Raw genomic sequence first — 9,420 nt, forward strand, 5'->3', positions numbered from 1 at the left:
ATGCTGCCGGAAAGATACCATATTTACACACACACACACACACACACACACACACACACACACACACACACACACACACACACACACACACACACACACACACACACACACACACACACGTATATATATATATATGCATATTGCTTTGGTGCTAGTAGGGAGTTGTTGAGTTATGGTGGCTGGGACAAGGCAGAACAAACTTGCGAGGGGCGTTTTACCGTGTGTGTGTGTGTGTTTGTGTGTATCCACCACATAAATCCTATATGTTGTGTTGGTTAGCCAACCTTCAGGACGATAGTTGTGTTCTACCTTGTGGTGTGATGATGGGGTTTGCACTTTCCTTTCTCGCAAATTTCTTTGGTGTTGCTGCACTCTGGCTACAATGTGTTTTTTTTTTTCGCCCCTGACACTAAATATTGGACTCCACATCATCTTCCTTGTTCTTCGCTCCGTTTTTCAATCATCGCGGGATACTACAGGTAAGCGAAATTTCCGTCGGATCTACCCGCAAGAAGAAGAGGCAACATAGACATACACACCCGAGCAAGGGAAGTATTTGCAAAGTGATATGACTAGTATCGAGATGCAGGTGGATGCCGCTGAATTGGAAAGAAAATATGAAGCTCTGGCTAATGTAAAAGTTTTTGACGATAACGTTAGAAAAGGTGTCGATACGATCCTTGCAACGATGCCGAATCCTGACAAGCAGCACAGCCCCGAGGAGAAGGTGCGGTTATATGTCCTTCGTTGCAAGGCCTTGCTCCTGCTTCCAAGTTACTCAAAAGACTCTGAGCGGTGCTGCAGTGCTGCACTAAAGCTTCGAAACGATCGTCCTGATCTCTGGGTTTTACTCAGTGAATGCTTCACGCAGCGGGGTGCAACCAAGGAGGCATGCGAGGCATTGGATAATGCCTTGCGGCTGGACAGTCGCAATGAGAAAGCCCTCAGCCAGTATAGCCAAGTCCTCCGCATTCGCTCAGCGGACTCCAAGCTGCCACTGCAGGAGAGCAGAAAATATTTAAGTGAGGCCGTGCTGCGTGCCAAAGAGGCTGTTGCAGTGTCCCCTGCGAGTGCATCATGTTGGCACCTTTATGGTATTGCCTTACTTTCTGAAGCACTCTCGAATGGTATGAACGTTGAAGGCGCGCAGCGTTCGTTAAAGGCACTCGAGCAGGCTTCCCGGATTGAGCCCAGGGATCCTGACGTGTGCTACAACAAGGGTGCTGTTGAAGGTGTGCTTGGATACTTTGGAAGTGCGTCGTGCGACCTGCTGACGGCGCTGGAGGAGGACCCCCACCGTCTGAAAGGGGCGAGAAAGCAACTGGAGGATTACCTTTCCATAATTAGGCGTGCGATTTCAATGACTGAATCCATGCAACGAACGGGGAAGAAAGCATTTACGTCACTGGTAACCAAGCTTGCGAAACATGTAGATTCCATGACGCTGAGGGAAGCACTAGAACGGGAAACAAGTTCCTTATGTAAGGTGTCGGTGGGTGTAGTGGACGTTTTGAGCGAAACAACAATGGAGCCAATGGTTGTGCTTTCTGTCGACAGAGTCGGTGAGTTTTGTCTACTACTTTTTCACGGTATTCGCCGCGGTACCTTCAAGATGAGAGACGCCGTAGTCACTTTGACTGTCCCCAAGAGTAACCCCGTTCGTGTGACCCATGAAGTGCCTGCCATTCCTTTTTTGGATACAAGCGCGTACTCGTGCTCGTATGTGCAAGTGATCGTTGACGTTGATTCGACGATTGTTAATGGAGCACCAATTTCTTCACAGATGCGGGTGCCACCACAGGTCTCGACAAGGCTATTTATATAAGTCCGTATCGCGCCACATGTGTGCATAATCTACTGACTGTCTATCCATCTATCTATTCATCTCTTTAAGTAGAGACGTATGCAAGTGCATTGTTGAGCGCATCTCGGCTTCCTCTAATAGAAGTCCAGCAGCTTTGCGCCAAACAAGGTGATTGTTGTGGACTACATATCACAAGCAGACTAAGCATAAGTGATGCATGAGAGATGGGAGATGATGATGAAGGGATGGGGCTTCTGTTGTGTACCCCCCCCCCCCCCGTTATCTTCTTTCTCTTCTTTAAAAATTTTTTTTAAATTCACATACTTGTTTCGCTCAACTTTCTTCATGCTGCTTCCGCGGCGATACCTGTGGTTTCACCACATATTAGTTTCTTCACTTTTTTCTTCCATTTTTAATTTTAATTTTTTTAAAATAAAATTTACTACTATAGTATCTGTGACGGCAGTGTTGGTTTTGCTGTGCTTAAGGAAGTGTTTTTGTCTGATGGTTCAACGCATCCGCGTGTTGCATTGCGGGGTGGACAGTTACGGTTGCGGTCACTGTGGTGCATATTTCTGCGACAAGAGTGACGTCATCTCTCGTAATTTTAATGGGAAATTTGGTAAAGCTTATCTTGTGAGCCGTTGTTTTAACTTTTACTTCGGACCGGCAGAAGAGAAGGAGTTGATGACGGGAAAGCACATCGTGCGCGATGCTTTCTGTTCTAACTGCGATAGTTACTTTGGCTGGACGTATGACTTTGCCTATGAGGACAAGGAGCGGTACAAAGTTTCTCGGTTTGTAGTGGAGCGCCAACTCTTGCAGGCAATAGCGGCGGGGCCCGCTGCCGGCTCGTGAAAGTTAAACTGAAACACTGAGGCATGCATCATGTGCAGTTTTTGTGGAGAAAACTCTCAACTCTTTTTTTTTTTGTATTTTGTTGTTCTCTTTTCCCTTTCTTGGTGTTTGGTTTTATGTCTTTAGTGCGTAATCGTTTGTTTCCTACCCTTCTCAAGGTACGTTGGGCATTGGTTTTCCTTACTGCAGTCGTTTGTTGAGGTCAGAAAAATTTTGAAAAGATACGTATAATTTATATGCCTGCATCTGCATGTGTGTGCATGATGTGTGCTTTTGTTTTTTTTCTTTTTTGAGGGGGGGGGGAATGAATGTGGAATGAAGGAATGTTGAGAGGCATTAACGGAAGTGTAAAAATTCTGCAACTGGGCCACTGACTCCGCCCCATACTGCCACGAAATTCAAGTTTCTCATCTCCAGCTGTGTTATTAGTTGAGTATTTAAAGAAGAAAGAAAATTCATTATCCTTGTTTGCTATTATTTCAATCTCCGGCTCCTGTTGTTGATTAGCACCAGGGTGGTATTCAGCGTGTAACCAACAATAGCAAGGTTACCGGTGATTGGCCACTGCGTTTCGTTTACGCGACCCCATGCAACTGTTCAGCCTTTTCTCCCCTTCTTCAACAGCAGCAATAAGGATCCTTTGCGGTGATTGCTCATTGTGTTGTGGCCTTTTTTTAAAAAAAAATTATTTCGTGAGTGCTTTTTTTTTTTTTTAAATTCTTGTTTGTGTATACGTATGTGTATTCACTTTCTCACAGTTGGGGTTACCAAAGCCAAAACCCTGTTTCTACGTTCCTTTTTATTCCTTATCTCCCAATGCATTTCGTTGAATTCTCAACGAGGAAACAGAGACTTAAGGGGAGGGGGAGGGAAATGAGAAACGGGAAGTAAAGGAAAGCAAACCAATGTTATTTCGGTTCCTTTCCTGATGATTTTCTACCTTTTTTTCGTAGCAAAATATGTTCTTGCATTTATATATTTGATGAAGGTCCTGCTTTCGCTCTGCCACAGGCCATGTTGTTGTGCCAGTCATTTCATCGTCTGTTCAGCACATACAAATCTTTCTCCTCTACATGTTTGTTCGTGCCCGCTTCAACCTTAACGTTTTCCATTTTATTATCATTATTAGGGCTTGCAATTGCTCAAGTGCACACACAAATCACCTAGAAAAAAGGTAGAGGTATTTAAGTAGTTTGTATACGTGTCGTTGTTGTTTTCTTTTTTAAAGATCCATGAGCAACCCTTGGAACGCAAAGCTAGTGGAGGAGCTTCTCTTTCGTCAATATGAAAAAGGCGAGGACGTGTCAATGCTGCTCCCCCCACCACCTGCATTATCGGTTGATCAATACCTGAAGGAATACGAGCAGAGCACCAAAGTTCTCTTCGCATATGTTCGGAATGGTCCAGCCAATGCTCTCACGCCGCAGAATATCAATAACCCAAGGCTGTACGGTGGTACCCCAACGAAGGGCTCGTCTTCCATGCAACGTACAGGTAACCAAGGAGGTGCGACATGCGCAACAACATCATCATCCTCAGCATGTGGTATGGATTCTAAGGCACAAATGCAACGCCATCCTCGAGGGTTGGATGGCTCCCAATCCGCTGCACCATCTCTTCCCCTCACAGCGGGAGACGCTGCGGCGGGACAGGGAAGCATGGCCCCACCAGAACATATAAGGAAGCGCATTGAGTGGCCCGCCACTGTGCCCACCAACTCCGCGTTAAAAAGCAACAGCCGCTCAAGGGTAGCGAATTTAACCACAAAAAGAGTAGCCGCACAGGAGAGAGTGGACCCGGATCTCATATTTATGCAAAACCCTGAGGAGTTGCCGCTTCATACGATCTTTGCTAAGTATCCCAAGGCCGTCGAATCCATTGCGGCCCTTCGTGGTGGTAGCGGTGATTGGCGTGAGGATACTTTTACAGAAGAGGAAGAAATCCTTTACAAGCGCGAGCTGCGTTACAGTCACATGGGGCCAAGTCAATGTGGTTTCTTCCGTTCAAACTTGATTCAAAGGTGATACCCAGTGACAAAAGTGTACTTTGTTCAAATTTTGTATTTTTAGATGGTTTTGAAGAAGTTTTGTGGCGCCTTTGCTCTTTCAAAGAGCGCAGATCGGTTTTACTCTCACTTCCCCTTGTCTTTCTTTCTTCAACTTATTCGCTCTCTTTCTCCGTTGCTGACCGGACCACTTATATAACAAGGGTGACTGCAACTACTGGAGCGGTTCCGTGTGCTGAGTATCGGCGTCAGGCGTGATCATTTGTATTCCGTAGACGCATCAGCAGTGGGTTGTGTTTCACTACCTGTCTGATCCACTTGGTGTGTATGACTTGTTGGTATTCTTTTTTTTTTCTTCTTTTACTTAATTTTGGACATTTGCTGTGCGTGAACTGTGCTAGGCTGCTGAAGCCGTGATGCCGTACCCATTGGGGTCGTCTCTTTGGGTCAAGTGCGACGACGGAGAGTGGTGGCCCGCTACCGTCCGTGAAGTGGAGACTGAGTTGCTTCTCAGCATGGGCAGTGAATACGACACCTGCATTGAATTCTATCATGACCCAGGAAACTTTTATCCACTAGACTCTACTAGCGGAGGCGTGCGACTTCTACACCTTGCAGTCGAGGAAAGAGACAAGGATGAGCAGCGCCTGTTTAATGTGAGTGCGACGAAGGAGGCCGTAAGGCGGTTACTTGAGGAACGCAGCGGCACACCCACGGCGTCTCCCACCGAAGATTCGCAACCTTACAGTGCAGCGGAAATGCGATATATGAGGTCCCTTGTAGATTCAGTGAGCCCAGATTCTGCCGCTGTGATGCAAAATTCGTTAAAGCAAGAGGGGGTGAATATTTCTAGAAGGAACATCCGGCGTGTGGCAAGGAAGGAACGTTCTAGCAAGTCAAAGGTTTCGCGTTCGCGCACTTCCGTGGAGGAACGGAGCACAGTACGGTTGACAAGTAGCCTGGGTTCGACACAAAGTAGTAAAAGTACCAATCCAACACCCCCATTATCTTGTGGTAGGTCTTCTTCCTCGTGGAGAAGGAGGTCTGGGGGGCGTGGTGGAGTAGAAGTGTATGGGGAGTGTGTGTTTCAGGAGGCTGTCGATGCCGCTACGTTGGATGTACTACGTGCTGAAGTCTTCGGAAATCCTGACCGGTTCGTTCTTTCACCCTTGTACCGCTTCCTTGATGTGTTAGGCGCGGTGTCAATCGAGGGTGAAAGCATAGAAACAACACTTCCATCCCCAGCGGCAGTAAACGAAGAGCCACCTCAGGGGTTTTCCCCTTCTCGGCGTGTTCTTCTGGTTCCTCTGTCATCGTCGTCTTACAACCACACGGATGGCTGGTTGGAGTCTTTCGAGTTTGAGAATAAGAGAATAGCCATGGAACTGTTTGTGAACGGTTTGAAGGTTGTCACCCCTCCCAACCCGTCGGTACCCTCTGGGAGGGAAAGTGTGGCCGTAAAAACGACACCTGTTGCGGATATAACGGAAATGGTCTCGGGGAAAGAGTTGTTTTCACTGCGTGTGCACTTTACAGGACTCATGGAGGATGCGACGTTGTGGGAAGGTTATATCGTTGCTGTTTACGTGGAGCGCACCGGCGTTGATTTGCTAGCCGAGCGAATTGTCTCCAACTACCATTCGTCGCCAGCGCAACGGGAGGTTGAAGGTGTTGTTGATGTGCAGGTTAGGGCCGTCTGTCCCATAACTGCGCTGCCACTAAGTGTTCCTGTTCGTGCCTGTGGTTGTGAGCACGTTCAGTGCATTGAATTACAGGCCGTGCTGATGCACTGCGATCGTACAAATGTGTGGAACTGCCCGCTTTGCTGGGCGCCCATGACACCAGAAACTATTGCAGTGAATTATAGGTTAAAAGAGTGGTTGGACAGTAACAGATCACGCGTAAATAAGGTAGATTTCATCGTTGAAACCCCTCCTGGTCGGAACCTGAACGTCGTTTGGAGGAAGAACGAACCGAGAAAGATTGACAACATCGAAACGCTTGAGTAGCGTGTACGCACCTTCCACATGTTCGCTTTTGTATTTCGAGTGGAATAATGTCAAATAAAAATGAAACAAACCGAGGGGAGGGGGAAATAACTTGAAGCACGCATTACGCCACGGCTTGGCGCGGCTATTCGGGTTGCCATTCACGGAATTGGTAAAATATTTAAATAATGCAGGAAAAACAAAACAAAAACATGCAGCTTCACTCTATGCATACCAAAAAAGACGAACTCTTTTCTTTACTCATCGTTCTCAACTCAAAATAAAGAAAAAAAACACATGAAAAAGACAGATATAAAAAAGGAAGCGCATGAACCCAATGGGGTCCCATCATTGGTATTAAAACCACTGTCAAACGACTATGTTGTCACCATCCGCTCCATGAAAGTAAAGCAATATTTACTTGTTAGTAAGAAAAAGTCAGTTATAAGGAAAAAACTAATCCACATGCAAATCTGTGGCGCACCGGGACATTATAACATTCGCAAAAAACACGATATGGAAAAAAACAATTAAGCAACAATATGAAACGGAGATATTATCGCAACATAACAGGAATCAAGTTTCTATCTGTCTCAAACCATTCCCACTCGCTTAAAAAATGGTAGAAAACAAAAAAGGATATGGGTAAAGAAAAGAAATGAAATAAAAATCAAACACAACAAAAAAAAAACAACAAATAATAATAAAATAAAATTAATGAAACAACAACAGCAAAAATGTGATCAAAAAAAAAAAAATAGAAATTTTTTCTCTTCTCTTTTGTTTTTTTTTTTACCCTCAATTCCTCTCCCTGTCGGATGTACCATTAGTTTAAAGCTACTTCGCGTATACACCTCAGTGTACCCCTATTTCGTTTGCTCTACTCCGCAAGGTTCTACATCAATCCTACCGCCCTTGTTTCGTGAAAGGTGATGTCCGTGCGCCAGATATTCTTCACGTCGGAGCATGTGAGTGAAGGTCACCCCGATAAACTATGCGATCAGGTGTCGGATGCCGTACTGGATGCATGCCTTGAGCAGGACCCGCTCTCTAAGGTTGCATGCGAGACGTGCTCAAAGACGGGGATGGTGCTTGTGTTTGGTGAGATCACAACGAAGGCTGTGATTGACTACCAGAAGGTCGTACGTGACACGGTTAAGGAGATCGGCTTCGATAACACTGAGAAGGGGTTGGACTACCGTTCACTGAACCTGCTTGTGGCCGTTGAGCAACAATCACCCGATATTTACCAGGGCCTCGGTGACTTTGGCGGGGAGAACCTCGGTGCTGGAGACCAGGGCATGATGTTTGGTTATGCGACGAATGAGACGGAGACACTAATGCCACTCTCTTACGAACTTGCGCGCGGTCTTGCAATGACATACAGCGAGTTGCGACGCAATGGTGGTCTTCCGTGGGCGCGCCCCGACGCTAAGACGCAAGTGACAGTGCAGTACGAATATGACACCCGCGGGTGGCAAGCAGTTGCTGACACCTAAGCGAGTGGCTGTGATTCTTGTTTCTGCCCAGCACGACGACGGTGTGTCAAATGAAACCATCCGCGAGGACCTGGTGAAGAAGGTAATCAACACCACCATTCCCGCGAAGTTCCTCGATGAGAACACCAAATATCACTTGAACCCATCTGGGCGTTTCGTCATCGGTGGCCCACATGGTGACGCTGGGTTAACTGGTCGCAAGATAATTGTTGACACGTATGGCGGTTGGGGTGCCCATGGTGGTGGCGCGTTTTCTGGCAAGGATCCCTCGAAGGTGGACCGGTCGGCAGCGTATGCTGCTCGCTGGATTGCGAAGTCTCTGGTGGCCGCAGGTCTTGCAGATCGGTGCCTTGTACAACTTTCGTACGCCATAGGAGTTGCGGAACCGCTCAATATCCATGTCGACACATATGGCACTGGTAAGCGCGATGACGAGTATATATTGGGTATTGTGCAGAAAAACTTCCGACTGCGCCCGTACGACATAATCAAGGAACTTGATCTTCGTCGGCCGATATACCGTCAGACTGCCTGTTTCGGGCACTTTGGGCGTGTGGACACGAACGGGAAGGGAGGATTCACGTGGGAGGTGCCCAAAACACTAGAGGGTCTTAGTGACGTGCAGTAGTGTGTACTGCGCACGAATAATCAGGCACACCTCCTTGCCCATCCTCACTGTTTGCGAGTAACTGCTCGCTTCCCGCCGAGTGGGTTCCTGTTGGTAACAACTTTATTTGTTATATAGGAGAGGGTATTGTTTTTTAAATTAATATTTTTTTTGTTAAAATATATATTTATATTTTAAATTTTGTGTCTCTATGTTTCTTTTTCTGCTGTTATAATATATATATATATATATATATATATATGTATAATTTTTTTTTTAAATTTAAGGGTTTTCGTTCTGCTGTTTTTATGCTGGTTTCGTACTTGCGTCTGCAGGCAGACAGGCGCACAAGGCATCATATGATGGTTGATGGGCAAATAAATCCTCGCGAGTGGTTTAATTGGCATCCGAAAGAGTATCAGCCATGGTACTTTGATCGGCACAAATTTCTTTATGAGCAGCGGCAGTATGCACAGTTTCATCATTTACTGTGTCACCAGGTGTATTTGAAAGATATGCTTCATCTCATGCGTTACCCAGAGCCTTATACTCATATTATCGACTGTCGTACGTCTACGCAAAAGATGCATCGATGGGTTCCTCACAGTCTATGGTTACCTCGCGATGAGGTTGAATATGCTTTGCAGTTGAGTGCTGAT

General features: G+C 46.3%; 5 protein-coding genes across 5 annotated transcripts; all 5 read left to right on the forward strand.

The window, feature by feature from the left end:
• Positions 1-688: 688 nt before the first annotated feature.
• Positions 689-1,825, forward strand: TbgDal_VI4630 (hypothetical protein, conserved; the record flags this gene model as incomplete). The annotated part of the gene is made up of 1 exon (XM_011775968.1): positions 689-1,825. The coding sequence occupies one exon, from the start codon at positions 689-691 to the stop codon at positions 1,823-1,825; it is 1,137 nt and encodes a 378-aa protein (XP_011774270.1).
• Positions 1,826-2,017: 192 nt separating this feature from the next.
• TbgDal_VI4640 (zinc-binding protein (Yippee), putative) lies at positions 2,018-2,662 on the forward strand (the record flags this gene model as incomplete). The annotated part of the gene is made up of 1 exon (XM_011775969.1): positions 2,018-2,662. One exon carries the CDS (start codon positions 2,018-2,020, stop codon positions 2,660-2,662), a length of 645 nt encoding a protein of 214 aa, XP_011774271.1.
• Positions 2,663-3,894: 1,232 nt separating this feature from the next.
• Positions 3,895-4,686, forward strand: TbgDal_VI4650 (hypothetical protein, conserved; the record flags this gene model as incomplete). Its single annotated transcript, XM_011775970.1, has 1 exon — positions 3,895-4,686. One exon carries the CDS (start codon positions 3,895-3,897, stop codon positions 4,684-4,686), a length of 792 nt encoding a protein of 263 aa, XP_011774272.1.
• A 397-nt stretch (positions 4,687-5,083) lies between these two features.
• On the forward strand, positions 5,084-6,676 carry TbgDal_VI4660 (hypothetical protein, conserved; the record flags this gene model as incomplete). Its single annotated transcript, XM_011775971.1, has 1 exon — positions 5,084-6,676. The coding sequence occupies one exon, from the start codon at positions 5,084-5,086 to the stop codon at positions 6,674-6,676; it is 1,593 nt and encodes a 530-aa protein (XP_011774273.1).
• Positions 6,677-7,587: 911 nt separating this feature from the next.
• TbgDal_VI4670 (S-adenosylmethionine synthetase, putative) lies at positions 7,588-8,782 on the forward strand (the record flags this gene model as incomplete). The annotated part of the gene is given in 2 exon segments (XM_011775972.1): positions 7,588-8,151; positions 8,102-8,782. Coding segments are annotated over 2 exon segments (1,245 nt in total).
• Positions 8,783-9,420: the final 638 nt, after the last annotated feature.

This window comes from Trypanosoma brucei, chromosome 6 (assembly GCF_000210295.1).
Source record: "Trypanosoma brucei gambiense DAL972 chromosome 6, complete sequence".
In the NCBI taxonomy this organism is placed as follows: Eukaryota; Euglenozoa; class Kinetoplastea; order Trypanosomatida; family Trypanosomatidae; genus Trypanosoma; species Trypanosoma brucei.